Here is a 22,195-nt window from a genome sequence, read left to right as displayed (position 1 = left end):
ATTTTTGGTTGTCACAGCTGTGAAGCAGGTATTGCTACTGGCACCTAGAGAGTAGCAGGCACCTGACGAAGGCCAGGGGTGCCACCAGACATCCCACAGTGCATAGGATAGCCCCTCCCCCTACGTAAAATCGTCTGGCCCCAAATGTCAGCAGTACCAAGGTGGAGATACCCTGTTCTAAATCAGTGCAAGACTAATAGTAAAATTTTGGAATTTGACGCTGTTTCCCGTTGAGCTTTGGTTTGCCTCCAGTACCACTAATTAATTTTTAAAATGTTATTGCAAAGCAAAATGGCTATTAGCTTCTCATTAAGTTTTTGTTTCAATTTTATGACCATATTGTAAGGAGTCGTAAGTAAGATACGTAAGCATCCTAGACATTGAACTTGACATAATTGTATTTTGTATTTATGCCGTGAGATTTTGTGAACATGCTGTGTTCAGGAATTTCATTAAACTGCTAATAGAGATTAAGTTGTTTGAAATGATTATGATAATGATTTTGTTCTTGGGTACTACGTTTTAAAATCTTCTTTTAATTATGAAATATTTCCAACCTATTGAAAGGGACAAAAAAATAACAGACACTTGTGTAATCTCTACCTAGATTTAATGATTTTAATTAGGTTGCTGTATTTGCTTTGGAAAGCCATTCAGTCTCTCTCCCCCCTCCCCCTCCCTCTCCCTCTCTCCTTTCTCCCCATCTCCTTCCTCTCCCTCTCCCCCAGCAATAAAACATTACTCATGGAATGTCACCTCACTCTTCATTCCCTTGGATGTTTCATAGACTTGGGCACCTACTCACAGATCATCCAGTTTGCTTCATTTCTCTCAAAAACTGTAGCCTCCCTCTTTCTTCTCTGCCACCTTGTTGGGCAGGCTTTCCTTGGCCACCCCATCTAAAGTGCTCGCCCCACCTTTATTCTGTCGTGTTTGCTTCACAGCCGTATAGGTGACCGTATTCCATGCCCCTATACGTTTGTTTCTTGTGTGCCCCATTAGAGCATAGACTCCTCCCCCGCCGTGGGGAAGGGACTACTGTCAAGATTGTGGTATCCCTGGGCCCTAGAGTAGTATTGGCACACAGTAGGTCCTCGAGTATTTGTGGAGTATACCGCTTCCCACTTGCTCACTGGGCAGAGTGACCTTTCTGGGATATTCCTGTGCATCACAGAAATCTGTCCTTTCAGGTGCTGGTGATAGAACCAACCAAAGTCTACCAGCCTTCATATGTTTCTATAAACAGTGACGCTGAGGAGAAGACGGTTTTCCTGTGGCATGTCTCACCCACAGAAATGGTAAGAAAAAAATCTTCCATAGCTGTCTCTCGCCTCTGTGCTATTGAATCAGAAATTTGGTATTCAAGTAGGAGGGTCTGTGTTGTAGTACTTGAAAGAATAGGTACCTGTGCCTGACTGGTAAGATCTGTGAGTGCAAGAGGGTATAATCACAGATGGGAGAGAGGATGCTGGTTTTTCCATTTGATGTTTCTTTGTGTACACATGTGTGGGTATGACTCTGTGTATGTTTATGGAAATGAATACAGGCTTGTGGAAAAAAGAAGTTACACCCTGAGGAAGTGGATAAGGAGTAGTGGGAAAGTCCCTCCAAATCCCCTAGACCCTGTCCTTATTCCCATCCCCACTGACTTGGTGGATATTCATCCGTACCAGTCTCTGCACTGCCTTATGTATGTGTAAGTGTGTGTATACGTGCATATATTTATTATTTTAATTTTTTTGATGTTTTATTTTTGAAACAAAACACAAGCTGGGGAGGGGCAGAGAGAGAGGGAGACAGGAACTGAAGCGGGCTCTGCGCTGACAGGAGAAAGCCCTATGTGGGGCTTGAACTCACGAGCTGTCAGATCATGACATGAGCCGAAGTTAGACACTTAGCCAACTGAGCCACCTAGGTGCCCCTATATATGCGTACGTTTTATATATATGTTTGTGCATGCGTGTGTGTATGTATAGAGAGAGAGAGTATTTTTGTTAAAGTGAGATCATACAATATATATTTATTATTTTGCATCTTACTCTTTTTTAACTGATTCATACATCTTAATGTTTATTTTTGAGAGAGAGAGCATGAGCAGGGGAGGGGCAGAGTGAGAGGGAGACATAGAACATGAAGCAGGCTCCAGGCTCTGAGCTGTCAGCACAGAGCCCGACGCGGGGCTCGAACTCACGAGCCGTGAGATCATGACCTGAGCCGAAGCCGGACGCTTAACCGACTGAGTCACCCAGGCGCCCCTGATTCTCACATCTTAGACATTATTTCCATATAGCACACAATGATCCCCCTGATGTTTTTGGTTGGAATATTCCCCATATTCTTGTATCATGGTGGTCCATTTCTGAGTATGCTTGAACTGTCAATTATGGTCCCAGTCTCCTGCAGTGCACCTTTCAGCCTCACCTGTGCACTCTAGCTGATGATAGATGCGTCGGTGCACATCCTGGCGGAGTCACCCTGCACACTCCTATAGATTGTTTCAGGAGCAGAGATTCCCAGAAATGGACTTGGTGGTTTTAAAGACCACATGTATTTAAAATTTGAGAGCTACTGGCATATTTGCCCCATTTCAATTTATATTCACACCGAGGATATAGGAGAGGGAACATTTTAATTGCCCGCTAAAGAGATCACAGAAATGCTGGGCCAGGCCTGATGTTTTGTGGTAGTAGCTATATTTTTGTCTCTGTGTGTCTAAAGTACTTCTTCAGCTCTTTTCTTGAATGAAATATTTTTAGTCATGAAAAGATCCAGCACCTTTGACAAGTGCATTCATTATGTGGGTCTGTTCACTATGTATATGTTCTCATGGAGCGTGGGGGGACTTCTGCCATTAACTAGGCAAAGAAGGATTTTTCTCCTGGAAATAAGAGCGTGAGCAATTAGGTCTTCATCAGGTAAAAGTAAACAGTATCCTCAACAGTGAAATGCAACATGGGAGAATAAGTGGAGGCTCAAAATCGTGTAAGAAATTCCTTATCAGAAATAGTCACGACATGGCACCTCCCCATCATTTGGCTGGTATGAAGTCCGCCTTCTGGATGCAGAAGTTGCGGATGTGTGCTGTACGCTGTGGTGCCCGGAGTGAACAGTCCAGCACTGTGCGTGCTTCACGGTTTAAGAGAGTAATTCTCATGTGTCCTTATCCGCCAACCCCCCCACACACACACACACGAAACTAAAACCAAGGGACACAAGGACACTTCGGGAGGTGTTAGACATGGACATTACCTTGATTATGGTGTTTGAATATGTCCAAACTCATCAAATTATGTGCATTAAATATGTGCACTTCTTTGTCTATTATTATACCTCAGTAAAGATGTTAAAAAAAAAAAAAAAAAGAAACGGACACGAAATCTCAAGTTGCCTTAGTACCCTTGAGCGGCTGTAACAGAACACTGTAGGCTAAGGGCTTAAAGAATATTTCTCATAGTTCTGAGGGCTGGGAGTCTGAGGACAGGGTGCCCGCATGGTCCGGTTCTGGTGAAGGCCCTCTTCTTGGTGTGTCCTCACATGGTGAAGAAGTGTCTCCCTTGTGTCTCCTTTAATAAGAGCACTAATCCCATCACGAGGGCTCCACCCTCATGACCTGACTGCCTCCCCTAGGTCCCACCTCCCAGTGCCGTCACATTGGGGTTTCGACAGCTGATTTGTGGAGGCACAAACATTGGGTCCACAGCACAAGTGTAAGCCAGTAACTTTTCTAAGATTTAACAGTGTAGCGACCTTCTCATTCATCAGAGTCAGCAGCCATTAGGGGACATGAGCTGCTCTGATGTGCTTGGGGTTGTTGGTTTCTTTGGTTTGCTCCACTGTGTGTGTTAATTTAAATACTGCAAAAGAAAAAAAGCCAAAATAAAATATACACATGGTGTTCAAACAGCTAGAGCTCCTTTAAAGAATGGAGATGTTCTGTTAAATTTGCCTCTTTGGTTGTTTTTAACCTTTTATGGAAGTGTCATAGACACTGAAAAGCACATCAGTCATAAATGTACAGTTTGATGGATTTTGCCTAGTGAACACACCTGAGTAACCAGCGTGGCCAAGGAAGAGAACATCAGACCCCACCACCCCCAAAGCCTGGCTTACGCCTCCTCTGTGCCCCCCTCCAGTACCCACCCCCAGGAAGCACCCCGCTTCTGATGTTGGAGTTCTTATACTAGAGACAGACCTTGCTTGTTTGCGTTGTGTCATTGATGCCACTCTGATACGAGAGGGTTTTCAAAATTCTGGTCTGTGACCTCAGTATTCCATTGATATACGCACAAAACACCTCCTATTTTGACAAGTACTTGGAGTAAAAAAAACCAATGTTATTCAAGTGACTCCTCAGACTTTTAGAGCCAAATGTTTTTGGTCTCCTGGAATTCTGCACACTTTGCCCATTTTATTTGAATCCTCTAATGGTTGCTGGCCCTTAACGGAAATTTCCATGGGTACGTATACTGTCTCCCTAGTTGTAAATGTTTTACTTTGTATATAGTCTGTAATAAGAAATGGAAAAGAACTATATAAGCAGCAAATGCTAGTTTTCCCTGACTGATGAAATGTTTTGCACAAGTGCTTGTAGTTGTCAGAACAAACGTCTGAGGGAAATATAAATTGCCTTTTTTTCTTTGAGAGGAAGCTTTTGCTTTTGCCTGCATTTGCATTTTTGAAATTCTGCAGGCTGTAAAAGCCAGCAGATTCGCCTGGAATGAGGGCGACATTTCTCCACGGTGTTGCGTCTTCTCCCGGTGGGCTGTGCCCAGCGGGGAGAGATCAGGCACGTGCACGGTGTTCTCTCGCATACTGGCGGACCACACTGCTGTCAGAGAAATTCAGTTCTGGTTTGCTAGCCAAGGATTCAGAAACTTCTGCTGGTAAATGTTTAACAGCCAGCTCTCCAGGGGACATGGGAGCAGAGGGCTGACCCGTGGTGTTTGGCGGTTTCTGCGGTGTAACTACTCCCACCGTGGCCAGTTTCAAGCCACGTCCAGTGGGTCTGCAAATGTGGTGTTGGAAGGAGGTGTGCACGGTTGGCCTTCCTTGACCGGCACCAGTGGCACCCAGTGCAACAGTGCAAGTGGGCTACCCAGCGTGGGGACAAATGCAGCATTGCCCCCTCAGCAACTCTCATGCCCCAGAGTCACCACCGGGCACATAGTAGCCACCGGCGCTGACCACGCGGGTAGGGCTGCTTGTTGGGGAAAGCTCTGTCATCGTCCTCGCCACCTTTTATGCTTATGTAAGAGAGCCACAGGACAGACACGTCCAGAGTCTACAGAATTGTCCCAGATGCCCAAGATTCCTCCCTCAGAGGTCTGCGTTCTGGGAGTAGGAGGGCAGGTGCTGAGGCGCCCAGGGTGGGGGGAACCCTGGAGGCCTGTCCCCACCTCTGGCTTCCTGGCCCGTTTCTCCATAGCGCACCCTGGCTCTTGCTCCCAGGAAACTCTTCCTGGGAGCTTCTGACCCCGACATGGAAAGCTGTAGTCTTGAGTCCATTTCCTCATGGTTCAGAGGGAAAATCTCCCCTCTCCCAAAAGGATGAGGACGCTGCTGAAACGGGAGGCTCGGGATGGGAGGAAAACTGCCCCTGCATTCATGATGGAGACGGTACTCCGTGCCAGGTGACCCACCAGGCCACTGGGTCAGAAACCGCACAGCCACCCTGACTTCCACTGCCAGATGCTTCATGAAAAACCCCACTTGCACATCCAAGAGAGTGCCGGCTTCACAATTTCATTCACATAATATTCCAGAACAGGCAGAAGTTGCCGTTTCTACTCTTGGATGAGTAGAGATGGGGGGGTTATGAGGGAAGTTTCTGGGCTGCTGCTCATGTTGTCTCTTGATTGATTTTTAGAGCATGAGAGAGTGTGTGTGTGTGCAGGAGAGGAGCACACACAGAGGAACAGAGGGGTGGGGGGGTGGGGTGGAGAGAGAATCCTAAGCAGGCTTCACGCTCACCGTGGAGTCCAACAGTGGGAGCGATCCCACGATCCTGGGATCATGACCTGAGCTGAAATCAAGAGTCAGATGCTCGACCGACTGAGCAACCCAGTGCCCCATGTCTCTTGATTTAAATGCTGGTTACAGCAAGTATTCATTTTGTGGAAATGGACTGTGACAATCACTGTGCCCTTTTCTGAATGTATGGTGTATTTCAATTCAGAACTTTCATAATAATTTTAAAACACTTGTACTGGCCCAAACCATTGCTGGATCCCATGGCTTTCCAGATTAAAACTCACACTCTCGTACTGAGTGTCAAGCCCCTGTATAATCCCGCCCTCTCATTGTCCCCTGAGCTGGCCCACAGGGGCTCACATGTGCACTTCCGTCATCCTTATTCCGTGTAATTTCTTCTTCCAGTGACCTAAGTTCCAACTTTGCCGAGGTGTCTCTAACCACCCTGCCGCCCCTTTCACTCACTGTAGGCTACCTTCTTGCCTGTATCGTGTACACAGTATTTCCTGTTGCTTATTGATCAGTTTTTGAGAATGTCTCCCCAAGTGCTCTGCAAGCCCATGCAGGACTTGTATGTTTTATATCCATAGTATCTACAAAGCCAGTACCTCAAATGCCCATTGGTTATGATAGAAAGGGAAAGAGGAGTGTGTGTTGTTTACTTCTTAGCCAGCAAATCTTCCTCCCCAATCAAGAAGCTCCATAAAGCTACCTCACAGTAAACCTACCATCTGGGAATACTTCAAAAACTCCTGTGGCTGAGGTTTGTTGTTGTTGTTTTTTTTAATGCTTGCGATAGAGCGCACCACCAGGGGAAGGGCAGAGGGAGAGGGGGACAGAGGATCTGAAACAGGCTGTGCGATGACAGCAGTGAGCCTGATGGGGGGCTTGAACTCACGAACTGTTAATGACGACCGGAGCTGAAGTCAGATGCTCAACCAACTGAGCCACCCGGGTGCCCCTGTGGCTGAGCTTTTTATGCACATGCAGCCTCTTGAAGGTATAGGTAGGTGGCCCAAGGCTGTCTTGAATCTGTCCTGGTTCCTGTTTCTGTACCCTAATCCGAAGGTGGGCTCCTGCTCTCCACCACTGCCTTCTTTCAGTGACTTTGAATAGAACTCTGAAATATGCTCAGTCTTTCTACATGGTTGCGTCCAGTGTGCTGGCTTTCATATTAGCATATGCTTTCATCTTTCACAGCCCTCACTGGTTCCCGTCTTCTGTAGAGTAGAAGCTGAGGTCCTGATGATGGTCTCCTAGGCCCTGCATGATCTTCCTCGTGAGCTCTCCAGCCTTCTCACCCACTCCCCTCAGTCACTCGCTCCAGGCATGCTCCCCTCTTGGCTGGTCCCCAAACATGTCAGTACACTGCTGCCTCAGGACCTTTGCACTTGCTGTGCCCACTGCCTGGGACTGTTCTTTCCCCCCCAAATATCCACATGGTTCAGTCCTTCACCTGCTTTAGCCTTCTGCTCAAACGTCATCAGAGATGCCTTCGCGGAACGTCCAGTTTAACATCATGACTCCTGCCCCACCTTGATGTCCTTCCTGGTTCTATTTGGCATTGTGGTGCTTTTCGTCCTCTGTCCTATTAAGTTACTACTTAATTTATTTTTTCTCTCTCCTCACTTGAATGGAAGCTCCATGAGGGCAGGAGTTTTGTTTTCTGTTATGTCCACAGTACTTACCCAGCACATAGTAGGTGCTTAATCAACACCTCTGAATGGCTCTTCTCCCATTGAGGGCCATATTTCCCGTTGTTCCTGTTGTCGTTCCTCCAGGATGGCAGGTAACTTGTCACCCCACTGCTCTTGGCTATTCTCCTAAGCCATATGCTCAGTCATTGGGCTCTGACACTTCTCTTGGGGGCTGAGCTGGGTATGATATTGTTCAGGCCAACCAAATGTATTTTCTTATTTTAAATGATTGTCCATTGTTGTGATGTATCGGTATTGTAGCCTATGGCTCTTCTGAAAAGGATTTCAGATATTTCTTTTGAGGCTTAGCTTTGTGCAAAGTTTATGACGTGCGTGGAATGGCAGTGGAGGGAGGGAACAGTTATTTTAAAAAATCTGTCACGTACAGACTGAAATCCAAGTTAGTCTTTGTGTTAGTTATGATAATAAGGTATCTGCTGAAACACATAGCCCCCAAATGTCAGTGTCTTAACATGATAAAGGATTGTCTGTGCTTTGTGTCACATCCAGGTTGGCAGAGTCTCCGTTCCCTGTAGCGGAATAGAGGATGGCTGGGGAGGTTTTTAATGAGCCCGGCCCACAGGTGGAGCACATCATTCCTCCTTAGACCCCCGTTGGTCAGAACCTCATCCTGTGGCCCCACCTAGCTGCAGGGGTGGCTGGGAAGTGCATTCCAGCTGTGTGCCCAGGGACAGAAAGAAAGATTGGAGAACATTGACTGGAGTCTGCCACAGTCTTGCTTCTGCAAACATTTTCACAGGTCACTCAACTTAGGTGGGCTGTTCCCAAACTCATTTTCAAGTTTTCCTGGTATGTCGACAGAAGATGAAAGTCCATTCAGTGTGTGTTTACTCTGTGCTTATACTCTTTCAAATTTAGATCATTTGCTCTAAACTGGATTAAAGATACAAATGAATTTTTAGGATACCTTAGAAAGTGTTTCAGGTCTCCCAAGTTATATAAAATACATTGCTCTAACTTATAAATCTCTATTGAAAGTAAAATAGCAGAAGTGGCCTGAGAATGAAACCCCCCAAAATTTTTTTGCGTGGAAAAAAAATCAAGCTCTACTGACTTTTGTCTTTAAAACCTACAGAAACAAATTCATGAATGGAACTTTGCAGCTTCTTCCATTAGGGGAATAAGGTAAGAACGAACATAAGGAAAAATGAAATTATTGTTTTAATACAGGTGATGATGACAGTGTTTTATTACTTTAACGTTTCCACTTATTTATAATATGTGATATTTTCATTTTTAACAATCCGAAATAGACTATGAGCTCTTTTGTAACCCTTGCTCATGTGCTGCTAGTCAGGGCTTCTTGGCTTGTTGTAACACAGTAGCTTTTTGTGGTATCCATAGGCTAAAACTCTCTTGTCTCAAGCTTTTCTTTAAAAATGAAGTTGTATCTCTAGAAAGAGAAAGTGTTTCTTGTTTAAGCCGTTGATGTTCAAGTGCTCAGGAAAACCCAGAAACCTAGAAATCTGTACTTCTACCAAGAAGGAGTTACTTGGTAATGACACTTGGTTGGGGTCTCCTGAGCAGAGTAACGGAGCCAAGGGAATTGTTATTAGCTGGGGGAGAGGTGGTGTAGTCCAAGGAGAGGTACGGTGCTTGCTCTTTGGACCAGGGGTGGTGACCATTTGGTGACCCTTGTGGCTGCACTCTGAGCCTCATTCTCCCAGCACAACCAAGGGTAGGAGCGGCTCTGAAGCAGATGTGAGTTCTAATCCCTCTTTCACTGTTTGACCTTGACAAGGTCACACTAGGACTCTGTTCCTTCATAGTTTCCATTAAATTAAGGGCTCAGATTATAACTGTATGTCCTTTCTCTGATTGTAAGACCAGGCCACTGAATGAATCCCCTGTTACCACTAGACATGGTACGATCCTATTCTAGACATACCACTGTTTAAATTAGAATGTTTTTGTCACTTTAAAGGGAGGGGAAATAATTTAAGAACAGGGTAGTGAATTTGAGCAATGCTGCTCCAAAAATAAAATTCAAAAAGTGTTGAACATTTTGAAAATCTTAGTACTCCAGAAACTAAGTGGTATAAGAACATGTACTTAAGAACCTTTTAAAAAGTTTGTGCCTTCTCATGGATCTAGCTCTTGCTGCCATTCACTCATCAACAAGGATGTGCAAAGGGCCTGGGGTGAGAATCAGAACCTGGAACCAAGGTGACACAAAGAACATGTGTTGCACATTCCCATTGCTACCCAGCTAACCGTGGTAGTTCCTTTACAAATTGGTTTTCAAAATTTATGTATAACCTAGTTTTAATTTTTTTTAATCTCCCTGTACTATTGCTGTTTCAACTCATTATTTGTCACATAATCCCTGAACACAGGAAGAATGGCTAAAGAAGCTGTGGATCTCAGGAAGAGATAACTTAGGGCAAGATACAGTGGCATCGTTTGAAGAGAATTTGGGCTTTTCCATAGTGCCACCTGGCTAAATGAGGGCCATTGTGTAGGCTTTGGCCCAGTGTAGGTATAGAACTTTCTAGCAGTTAAGTCCATCAGCAGATGGAGTGTGGGGATTTTCTGTCACTGGGTATGTCCAGGAAACCTGAACATCGACTAAGGCAGGCACTGTAGAGTCAGATCCCCACCTTAGATGGAAATGGACCAGATAACATTTAACACCTTTCTTGAGCTAAGATGCCATGTTTATTTCTGTCTCCCTTGTGTGGCCACAAATACTCTGTCCTGATACTTTTCAAGTCTAGTAATTCCTTTGGTACCATAATACGTTATCTCACAAATAAGCTTCCTGTCTTTTGTGTGAAATTCTAAACTTTTGAGGACAGAGATCATATTTCTTTCCCTTTCTTGCTGCTCTGTGCTTTAGCACTGCATATATGGTAAGTTCTCGAGAATACAAACATAGGCAAGACCAGTGTCCCTGCTAGCAAAATTTTCATAGAGAAACAGAAGTCAAATTTGGGGGGTATCTGTTAAAACATTAATGAATCTTTCAAATTTGCAAAATGGAAGAAAATCTATTACTAGATTTTTCTGAAAAATTTACAAGGGTTATCATAACTTACATATGGTAAGCATTCTTATGTTTTTCCAATTTTACAGCATATCAAAGTTTGATGAACGGTGTTGTTTTCTTTATGTCCATGATAATTCTGATGACTTTCAAATCTACTTCTCCACTGAAGACCAGTGTAGTAGGTGAGTTACAGCTGATTGAGGTGTTTGCAAACTAATTATGGCAATTCACTTTTTTTTTTTTTAAGGGAGAGAAAGTGTGAGCAGGGGAGGGGCAGAGAGAGAGGCAGAGAAAACCTTAAACAGGCTGCACGCCCAGCAGGGAGCCCAATGTGGGGCTCGATCTCACAACTCTGAGATCAGGACCTGAGCCAAAATCAAGAGTTGTATGCTTAACTGACTGAGCTACCCAGGTGCCCCATGTGGCAAATCAGTTTTAAGGGTCTTTGTTGTGAAAAAGATTTGCCCTTTCTGAAATTTTAACTTTAAAAAAGTTACTTTTACAGCTTCATTGAGGGAAGAATCACATACCATGCAGTGTACCCATTGAAAGTGTACAATTCAGTCTTTTTTAATAAATTCCCAGTTTTGCCACCATCACCACGTTCTAATTTTAGAATATTTTCATGACCCCCAAAAGAAACCTGGTGTCCGTTAACACTCACTCCCCATTTTCCCTCACCCTAACCCCCCTAACCCCAGCCTTGTGCAAAAACTAATCTACTTTCTGTCTCTGGATTTGCCTTTTCTTGACATTTCATATAAATGTAATCATATCATATGTGGTCTTTTGTGTCTCACATTTTTTACTTATTATATTCCCATGGTTCATCTATGTTGTAGCTTGTGTGGGTACTTCATTCTTCTTGTGGCTGATCATTGTTCCATTGTATGGATATATTTGATTTAACTATTCATTTGGAAGGCACTTGGGCTATTTCCTCTTGTTGGCTATTATAAATAATGCTACTGTGAACCTTAACGTGCAAGTTTTTGCATGGACCTGTGTTTTCATTTCTCTTGGAGCTAACTTACTGGGTCTTAGGTAACTCTCTAACCTTTGAGGAACTGCCAGACTGTTTTCCCACTTGACATTGTCGTCAGCAGTGTACGAAAGTTCTAGTTTCTCCACATCCTTGCTACACTTGTTATTGTCTGTCCTGTTGATTACAGCCATCCTAGTGGGCAGTAGGTAGAATCTGATTGTGGTTTTGATTTGCATTTCCCTAATGACTGATGATAGTGAGCGTCTTTTCATGAGCTTACCGGCCATTTATATATCTTCTTTGGAGAACGATCTGCTCAAATCCTTCACCCAATTAAAAGAATGTTTTAAACTTTTTATTTTGGGAAAACATTCAGAGCTATAAGAATGTTTCAGAAGGGGCACCTGGCTGGCTTAGTTGGTAGAGTATGTGACTCTTAATGTCAGGGTCGTGAGTTCAAGCCCTACATTGGGTGCGGAGCCTACTTTAAAATTTAAAAAAAATTTTTTTAATGTTTATTTATTTTTGAGAGAGACAGAGACAGAATGCGAGTGGGTTGGGGTGGAGAGAGAGGGAGGCACAGAATCTGAAGCAGGCTAAATTTTTTTTAAATAAATTTTAAAAAAGAAAGTTTCTAATCTGGCCATTTGTAGCAACGTGGATGGAACTGGAGAGTATTATGCTAAGTGAAATAAGTCAGTCAGAGAGAAAGACAGATACCATATGTTTTCACTCATACGTGAATCCTGAGAAACTTAACAGAAGACCGGGGGGGGGGGGGGAGGGGGAAAAAAGTTACAGAGAGGGAAGGAGGCAAACTATAAGAGACTCTTAAATACTGAGAACAAACTGAGGGTTGATGGGGGGTGGGGGAGAGGGGAAACTGGGTGGTGGGCATTGAGGAGGGCACCTGTTGGGATGAGCACTGGGTGTTGTATGGAAACTAATTTGATAATAAAATTTCTATATATCTATATATAGAGAGATGGATCTATACATATATATGTGTGTGTGTATATATATACACATGTATATATACATATACGTGTGTATATGTATAGATCTGTCTCTACATATACACGTATATATATGTATATACATATAAAAGAAAATTTCAGAGAAACAGTACAAAGAATTTCCATATGTTTCACCCAGAATTCTCCAGTGTTACTCCTTTACCACATTTGTTTTACATTCCTCTCCATATGCATATGATTTTTTTTGTTCTGAACTGCTGAGGAATAACTTGCAGACATAATGCTTCATCCCTCTCTCTACTTGAGTGCATATTTCCTAAAAACAGCATTCACTTGTATAATCACAGCACAGCTATCTAATCAGGAAATTAAGATTGATATGGTTCTGTAATCTACAGACCTTATCCCCATTTTACTTACTGTCCAACTAATGTCTTTCACAGCAAAACACAAGATTTTTTCTCAGCTCCGCGCTCCAATCCACGATCATGTGACATTTAATGGTCATATCTGTGTAGCCCCTGTTTATCTTCATCATTGCTTCCTTGTTTTTCTTGACTTAATGCTTCCAAAGGGTACAGGCCATTGATCGTGTGTAGCCCTTCAGTTGGGGGTTGTTGTTTCTCACGATTACATTAGCATCATGCATTTTGGGGAGGAACCTCACAGAAGTGATGTCCTGTCCTTCTCATGCACGACATCAGGATCTGTACAGCATCTTTGTCTCATTACTGGTGATAATAACTTGGCTTACCTGGTGAAAAGTGGTGTTTGCCAGGCTTCTCCCAACTGCCCATTTTTAATGGCATTATTTGTATTTTTGTTAATGGTTTTAAGGATTCTTTACGTGTTCTGGATACAAGTCCTTTACCAGATACGTGATTTGCAAATAACTTCCCCGACCCCATTCTACGGGTGGTTTTTTCACTGTTGATGATGTTCTCTGCAGCACGGTTTTTAATTTTGATGCAGTTCAATTTATTTTTTGTCCTGTGATTTGTGTTTTTGGTGTCCTGTAAGATTTTGCCTAACCCAAGGTTTTTTATGGTGCTTCTTTTCTTCTAAGAGTTTTAGCTCTTACATTTAGGTCTCTGGTCGAGTTTGAGCTCATTCTTGTACATGGTGTAAAGTAGGGTGTCCGGCTTCATTCTTTTGCTTGTGGGTATGTGCTTGATCCAGCACATTTGTTGAAAAGACTATTCTTTCACCCACTTCACGGTCTTGGCAGGCTCAGAAAATCACTTGACCAGGGTCACCTGGGTGGCTCGGTCAGTTAAGCGTCAGACTCTTGATTTCAGCTCAGGTCATGAGCTTCCGATTCATGAGTTCCAGCCCCACATCGGGCTCTGTGCTCACAGCACGGAGCCTGCTTGGGATTCTCTCTCCTCCTTTCTCCGTCTCTCCCCTGCTTGTGTGTGTGCTTGCTTGCTCACGCTCTCTCAAAATAAATAAAAGTTTTAAAAAAAGAAAATCAATTGACCATAACCAGAAAAGTTTAGTTCTAGACTTAAACTTCTATTCCATTGATCCGTATATCTGTTCTTAGGCCAGTACCACATTTTCTTTCTTGCTGTAGGTTTGTAGTAAGTTAGGAAATCAGGAAATGTGAGTCCTCCCAGCTTTGTTCTTGTTTTTGATAATTACTTTGGGTATTGTGGGTGCTTGCATTTCATGTGAATTTTAGAATCAGTTTGACAATTTCTGCAAAACAGGCAGCTATGATTTTGACAGCCATTGCAATGGCTATGTAGACCAATTTGAGAAGCGTTGCCATTCTAATCGTGTCACGGTAAGCCTTCGATGCCATGAGCATGGCACATCTTTCCATTTGTTTAGGTCTGTAATTTCTTTTGACAGTTTTTTTGTAGTTTCAGTGTACACGTTTTATACTTCTTTAGTTAACCGTATACCTAAGTATTTTAGTTTTTTGATGCTATTGCAAATGGAGTTTTCTTAATTTCTTTTTCAGAGTGTTTCTTGCTAGTATATAGAAATATACTTGCTGAACTCATTTAGTGATTGTAATATTTTTATTTTTAAGATTAAAAAAATTTTTTTAATGCTTATTTATTCTGAGGGAGAGAGAGACGGAGTGCGAGCGTGGGAGGGGCAGAGAGAGGGAGACAGAGGATCCGAGGCAGGCTCCAGGCTCTGAGCCGTTGTCAGCACAGAGCCCGATGCGGGGCTCAGACTCACAAACTGCGAGATCATGACCTGAGCCGAAGTCAGACGCTTAAGCAACTGAACCACCCGGGCGCCCCTATGATTTTATTTTTTTTTAAATCTCTATACCCAGGATGGAGTTCAAACAACCCTGAGATCAAGAGTCACATGCTCTACCAAACAGAGCCAGCCAGGCACCCCAGTTCTCATACTTTTTATTGAATTTCTTAAGATTCTCTGTATACAGGATCATGTGTGCTGCAGATTGATAAAGTTCTTCCTTTCCAACCTGGATGCCTTTATTTCTTTTTCTTACCTAATTGCCCGACCAGTGCAATTGTTGAATACAAGTGGCAAGAGCAGATGTCCTGTCTTCTTCCTGAACTCAGGGGGCAAGCATCCAGTTTTTCACCAGTAAGCATGATGCTCCTGGCGGGTTTTTCTTCCTTCCTTCCTTCCTTCCTTCCTTCCTTCCTTCCTTCCTTCCTTCCTTCCTTCCTTCCTTCCTTCCTTTTAAGTTTATTTATTTATTTTGAGAGAGTGCGCAAGAGAGAGTGAGGGGAGGGGCAGAGAGAAAGAGAGAGAATATCCCAAGCAGACTCTGTGCTGTCAGCACAGAGCCCGATGTGGGGCTTGAACCCGTGAACCATGAGACCATGACCTGAGCCAAAATCAGGAGTCAGACGCTTAACCAACTGAGCCACCCAGGCACTCCATATTTACATAATATTTAAATTAGGTGTAACATACATAGAAGTGAAGTGTGTAAGGTGCACTTAGGTATATCAGCACCCTAGAAGGTGCCTCGTGCCCCTTTCCAGTCATTAACCCCCTTCCAGTGGTAACTATTTTGATTTCTGTCACCAATGGTTAGTTTTGCCTGTTCTTGACCTTCAAATAAATAGAACCATGAAGTGTTTACTCTTCCTCACTTATTTCTTTTAAAATAATATCCATTAGATTTAGCCATGATCTATGTACCATTTCATCCTTTTTATTGTTGTATAGTATTCCTCTGTGTGAATATACAGCAATCTATCTGTTCTAGTGGTGAACGTTTAGATTGTTTCTAGTTTGGTGCTATTATGAATAAAATTACCGTGACCTTTCTTGTACATGTCTTTTGGTGAACATATACCCTGATTCCTGTTGAGTATATACCTAGAAGTTGGAGTTACTGGGATGTATGGCAGGTTTATATTCAGCTTTGGTTGATGCTTTCCAAAGTGGGTGCATCACTTCACATTTCCAGCAGCAGTGCACGAGCATTCCACGTGCTCCATACATGGACAAGAAATGGTCATGTCTTTTATATTGTAGTTATTCTGGTGAATTCGTATCATATGTCTCCTAAGAAGTCTGACTCTTGGTTTTCCCAGCTTTCAGAGATTAGAAGAAGCAAAGGTGGGATGGGTTGCAGAAAATAACGTTTTAACGTTTTGTGGAAATTGTCTGGAAGTATACAATACCCTTCCCTATGATCGTGTGAGAAAACCATAAAAATTTTGCAAGTCAAATCTCTTGTACGTAAATAAACAACTGCACAAATGTCCGAAGTGGCTGATGTGGCCCAGCAGCATCCGTGAGAAAGACCTGGGGGTAATAGTTGATGTTAAGCTTCATCTGTGTCAAGAGAATGATGAGTCCATCTTACACATTTCCTCCTCACCCCTCTCCTTAAGACCTTACTGTTTACAAAGAACTAGAGCGTCAACAACTTGAGAGGTGATGATCCCACTATCCTTAGCGCTGATTAGGTCACATCTGGAACACTGGTCTTAGGGCCAGACGAGGAGAGTAATGCAGGGACACCTTTGAAAAATTACCTGCTACTGGAGTGACTGCAAAACAAATCCTGGAGGAAACATTGAGGGAACAAGGAGGAAAGATTTACAGGGATTTAGTAAATTTACGTACTTTTCTAATGGACTGTTACATAGAAAAGGGATTAATTCTAAGCAGTCTGTGGATGAGACCCACCTAAAAGGAGTCTTAGCTCAATCTCATCAAGTTGTCCACGGAATAAGCAAACTTGTGAGGTAATTAGTTGGTGGGGCTCCTGTATAGAGAGGACTCAAGTATCACGTTGAGTATTTGAACTACATTAGAAAACCATTAAAGTACTATGTCAAATCAAGGAGTAGATTGATTATTCCATGAAATTGTACAAACTTGCTTTATGTAACCACAGTTTAATGTAATAAGGCTAAGTTAAAGCTATGGAGCATGAGTGATGATAATTAGCATCTTTGTGACATTTGCTGTTCTAGGTTTTGCGCTTTGGTCAAAGAGATGATAAGCAACACAATGGGTAGTACAGTGGAGCTGGAGGGGGAAACCGATGGAGACACCTTAGAGGTGAGTCATAGAAGACCTAGAACATGGAAAAAAATATTTATTGTGTCTTTGATGCTGAAAGAAAACATCCCATTTTTTGTGAGAATCCTATTTAAAAATACTCTCGAATGAATGAGCTAGCTATCACTATCTGTGACTTTCAGAGATTAAGTTGAATATGTCTGTAGAAGAACCTCATTACTTCGGGATCTTCTCAGCCGGAATATTTAAGAAAAATTTGGCATGGACTAAAGTAAAATTTTATTTTGTGTACAACATATGGATAGGGTTTTCTCTGCTGATTGATAATGTTTGTGAGACTACAAGAGAAATAGTTGGTCAGCTCATTGTACCCATTCATCTACGGGTGGGCATGGGGTTGTGTCCATATCTTGGCTACTGTAAATACTGCAGTAAACATAGGTGTGCATGTATCTCTTTGAATTGGTGTCATTTTCTTTGGGTAAATACCCAGCATTGGAATTGCTGGATCATGTGGTAGTTATATTTTTAACTTTTTTTTTTTTTAGTTTATTTATTTTGAGAGAGAGCAAGAGAACGCACAAGCAGAGGAGGGGCAGAGAGAAGGAGAGACAGAATGCCAAGGAGTCTGCACGCCATCAGTGCAGAGCCCGATGCGGGCCTCAGGTTCACGAACCACGAGATCATGACCTTAGCCAAGATCAAGAGTCAGATGCTTAATCAAGTGAGCCACCCAGGCACCCCTGTTTTTTGAGGAGCCTCCATACTGTTTTCCACAGTATCTGCACCAGTTTGCCTTCCCAACAGTGTACAAGGGTTCCTTTTTTTCCACATCCTCGCCAACACTTATTTCTTATCTTTTTGATAATTGCCAGTCTGACAGGTGTGAGAACCCTGAGCTCTTTTGGGCAACACAGCTCTCCTCCACGGTTACTACAGTGTTAGACGTGTGTTTAAATATTGCACAATTACTCAGGTTGGCCACTAATTGAGGTCCTCCCGTTGATGACAATTTAATGCTATTTTACTATCAAGTTAGTTTGAAATTCATTCTTTGAGGTTTCTTTCAGAAGATATCAAAAGGATTCATTTTAATCATTGACTCACGTACTTGAATTCTTAGTTTAGAATCAAAGTTTGTTGTAGAAATGAACTAAGAGATGTACTTTGAAGGTAACAGATGTGGGGGCCGAAAACGGTGTGAGAGAAAAGGCTTTTGTGGAGCATGCTGATGTCTGGTTAAATCAGACGTGATGGGAACTTGTTAGTGATCCTAACTGTCATGAGCATCTTTCAAAGTGTGTGTGGAAGGAACCCGCACACGTTCTGTGCGCTTCTGTAAGTATGCACAGCGGATCACAAAAAAGAACAAGTATGGCTCAGCCTAGATATATGTTGGTTTTAATCATCGGAAAGGACCAACTAGAATGCAGCTGCACAACACCTTTCGATAATGAGATTGGGGGGACAGAACTGCAGTGGCGGTTATAGGCAGAATGTGTGCGGTGTGTTTGGTGCTAGGTCTGTTCTTCTAAAAGGCGGAAGGCCCTGCTTATGTGCTTTGTATTAAGACAATTTTAATTTTTATCGACCTTCAGTTCTTCTCTGGGCTACAGAAAAGGATCGGTTTCCTGAGAAGGTAATGAGGGATCATGCAGGAGGGCACCTCTTTGGGGCTCTTGGCATGCTTAGAAGCCTTTTTAAATTGCAGCATTAAAGTGGGCAGAATCTCCCAACACTGAGCCCATGAAGTTACCTATGACTCGTAGTTTTGAATTTCTTGGATTCCATTTCATAAAATCATGTTGTTAATATATGAGTAACTGAGTATGACCCTTTTAAAGTCATTACGTATTGAAAATAGCATAACCTAAGGAATGTGACCTGCCCGGGACTCAGATAACATTATTTATAAATAAAAACTTGCAGGACAATGTTTAGGTTTTTATGGGGCTCCACCGTAAGTTGTGTGTTTTTTGATCCTGTTGCTTTGCCTTCTTCAGTATGAGTATGACCACAATGCCAACGGCGATAGGGTCGTGCTGGGGAAAGGCACGTACGGGATCGTGTATGCCGGAAGAGACCTGAGCAACCAAGTGCGCATAGCCATCAAGGAAATCCCAGAGAGAGACAGCAGGCAAGTCGGGGAGGGCCATCCTTGTTGTCAGTTGCCACCTTCACACCCAAACCCCGTGCCCATCAGTGCTGGTGCGGGGGACTGAAGAACGAAGTCATTATGTCATCAAAAAATTGAACATTCTCTTGCGGTAATGGTGATTTGTTGTTGTTCTTTGCGTATCATAAATGGCTGGAGAAGACGGAATAACTTTACTTGAAGGCATGTGGAATGCCAAGAGTCCTATCCTAAAAGAAAACTTTTTTATTTCCACTCATCAACTAGGTCTGAAATTTTACATTTTTACATAGCTAGACATTGGCAAATTTTTTTAAATGTGGCTGTGCTTTAATTCACATTGTCATAATTGTAAATGGCTATCATTTTTTTTAAAGCTTATTTCTGAGACAGAGAGAGACAGAGCATGAGCGGGGGAGGGGCAGAGACAGAGGGAGACACAGAATCTGAAGCAGGCTCCAGGCTCTGAGCTGTCAGCACAGAGCCCGACGCGGGGCTCGAACTCACAAACCGTGAGATCATGACCTGACCTGAAGTCAGTTGCTCAACTGCCTGAGCCACCCAGGCGCCCTGTAAGTGGCTATTATTTATTCAAATGTATCATTACAGAAAATTAAGCGTGGTGTGGCAAAAAGAAAATTAGCTTTTTGCAGTACAGACTCTTTTTAATACCCTGCCCTTGAATCTCACCCTCAAAGATTTTGGGTATTTTTTTTTAAACCACCACAACTACTAACTTATTTCTTCAACATTGTTTTGAGTCTAATTAAATATTTATGCCTTTTTAAATTCACACCCCCCCCCACCAATTCTAAACAAGAACGTGGCATCATTGACTGTCGAGTGTTTTTGTAGAGAAGCTTCATACACAACAATGGCCACTACGTAAGTGTGGTCACATGACATCTGCGTGTTGCTTTCAGTGCTGGACACTGAGGGACACGTGCAAATATCCTTCTGTCCTGGTGGTCACTGAATCATTAGTTATAAGTGCTTTCTAGCAGCCATAAGACCTTTCATCGTCCCTTTGTTCATTTATTCACACATTTATTCATCTGTCCTCTCATTCGTAATGGGATTGCGTGTTCTCCTGTTTGAGTTAAAAGGCCGGTCCTGAAATGAACTCCTCTAGCTGCTTCTAAGGCCGAGGAAGATTAAATGACTTTTCCCAGCATGTGAGGAGTCAAGACTAGGATCTACACTCTGGAATTCCTTGTCCAGTACTGTCTCTTAGGGTCATGCTGGATAAGGTACCGCAGTTGTATCGCGGGGAAATTGCTGGCATGTACCACCTCCTTTGGTCGCAGCACTTAAGCTTTTCATTGCCGAGAGCTTTTCCTGGGATTTTAGAGCTAGAAAGGATCTTAGACACTGTTTTTGTCCCATTCCCTAAATTTAGAGCTGAACTTAGGCTGTCAACCCTTGCCTGGGGGTAAGAGCAACAAGTGCTATCCTAGAGGGGCACGTAGAATGTTTGTAGGACAGGAGAGGAACTAATTACTTTTCCTGGGTGAGTTGTGGTCTTTGAGGGATGAGTAGGAGCTCGTCTGACAGAAAAGAGGAAGCCCAAAGCGTCCTCTGCTGCGGGAAGAACAGAGCTGTTCAAGCACAGAGTGTATTCGGAGAACAACAGATTACCTGTTGTGACTTGAATGTAGGAGGGGGGTGGAGGGCTCTTGAGATGAGGCAAAAATTGTAAAAGATGTAGTTTGACTGGAGTTTGAACTCCTCGTGTGCCATGTTAAGCAATATGGTCTTTATGTGGATTTCATGAAGAGAAGTGATAGGATGAGGTATGCAGTTTAGGAAGAGAAAATACGGTGAAAATACGGTTGAATATACTAAAGAAGCCAGACACTGGGTTAGGAGGTCTATAGTGTAAAGTGAGTGTGTGGAATGAGACTCGAGGGCAGCTGAGGAGAGAACCTTCTGGAACGCTACCACTCTTCATGAGCGACAGAGGAAGAGGACCTGCTCAGAGAGGCAAAGGGTAGTTGGAGAGTGTAGACCTAACCATAGCAGCCATTCATCGAGTACCCACCGTACACCAGGCGCGCCATCGGATGCCTGAGAGACGTGACACCGCTTTGGCCTTGAGCGGCCCTGTGTGGCTAGTATTCTTACGGGAAGCCGGGGACTCTCACGGGAGCCAAGGGAGAGAACATTTGCAGAAAGAAGGAATGGCCAGGAGCAAGACAGGGACTGGCACAGTGCCGTGTGGGCCCCAGGCCGCAGGGATCTGGCAGATGATGCTGGCTTTGTTTTTCTTCCTAGGTACTCGCAGCCCCTGCATGAGGAGATAGCTCTGCATAAGTACCTCAAGCACCGCAATATCGTTCAGTACCTGGGCTCTGTCTCCGAGGATGGCTACATTAAGATATTTATGGAGCAGGTGCCTGGGGGTGAGTACTCACTAGGATTCTGGTCTCGTGCTCTGAAATTCATTGATGAAAATAAAATATGAACATCATTACCCATCTTGCCACTTAAAAAGTGGCAGACCTGTCGTTTAGATGTGGCGGAACATTTGTTTCTCAGAGGAGTTGGATACAAACTTTTTGATGTCGCATAGTCTGTTGCTGGCTTCATTCAATCATCAAATATTCACTGAGGATCTACTGAGTGCCAGCTGCTGGGCTGAGCGCTGGAGACAGATGAATTAAAGCATAGTCTCCAGCCTTGAAGCTTTCGGTCTGGGAGTTTAAAGATGGCTTGGAGAAGAGGGGACAGAGGTCTTAAAAATGACACTGCAAAATAACATGTTTACTGTGAAATCAAACACCAGTGCTTTCTCCACAAAATCCCCCGTGTGCAGGCAGTATTGTGTGGGGGAAGAGTTCCTCTGATCTGGAGCCCGGAGTGTCTAGTTTGAATTGGTCCCTCCATCTGCAGGCTGTGTGACTTCAGGCAAATTCTTCACCTCTGTGGCCCCCCCCTCGG

At 43.4% G+C, this 22,195-nt stretch overlaps 1 protein-coding gene across 5 annotated transcripts in view; it reads left to right on the top strand.

Annotated features, from left to right (window-relative positions):
* The window catches only part of MAP3K15 (mitogen-activated protein kinase kinase kinase 15), a 124,319-nt gene that overhangs the window by 77,237 nt on the left and 24,887 nt on the right, over window positions 1-22,195 (top strand). For all 5 annotated transcript variants that reach the window (XM_058714329.1, XM_058714332.1, XM_058714328.1 and 2 more), the window contains exons 11-16: window positions 1,191-1,298; window positions 8,764-8,813; window positions 10,764-10,859; window positions 17,073-17,160; window positions 19,125-19,258; window positions 21,530-21,657. In XM_058714329.1, coding sequence (XP_058570312.1) covers window positions 1,191-1,298; window positions 8,764-8,813; window positions 10,764-10,859; window positions 17,073-17,160; window positions 19,125-19,258; window positions 21,530-21,657 — 604 coding nt within the window. The remainder of the gene's footprint in view (window positions 1-1,190; window positions 1,299-8,763; window positions 8,814-10,763; window positions 10,860-17,072; window positions 17,161-19,124; window positions 19,259-21,529; window positions 21,658-22,195) is intronic.

This window comes from Neofelis nebulosa, chromosome X, assembly GCF_028018385.1.
Source record: "Neofelis nebulosa isolate mNeoNeb1 chromosome X, mNeoNeb1.pri, whole genome shotgun sequence".
Taxonomy (NCBI): domain Eukaryota; kingdom Metazoa; phylum Chordata; class Mammalia; order Carnivora; family Felidae; genus Neofelis; species Neofelis nebulosa.
Note: the sequence above shows the minus strand (reverse complement) of the source record. Positions and strands in the feature narration are given on the sequence as shown.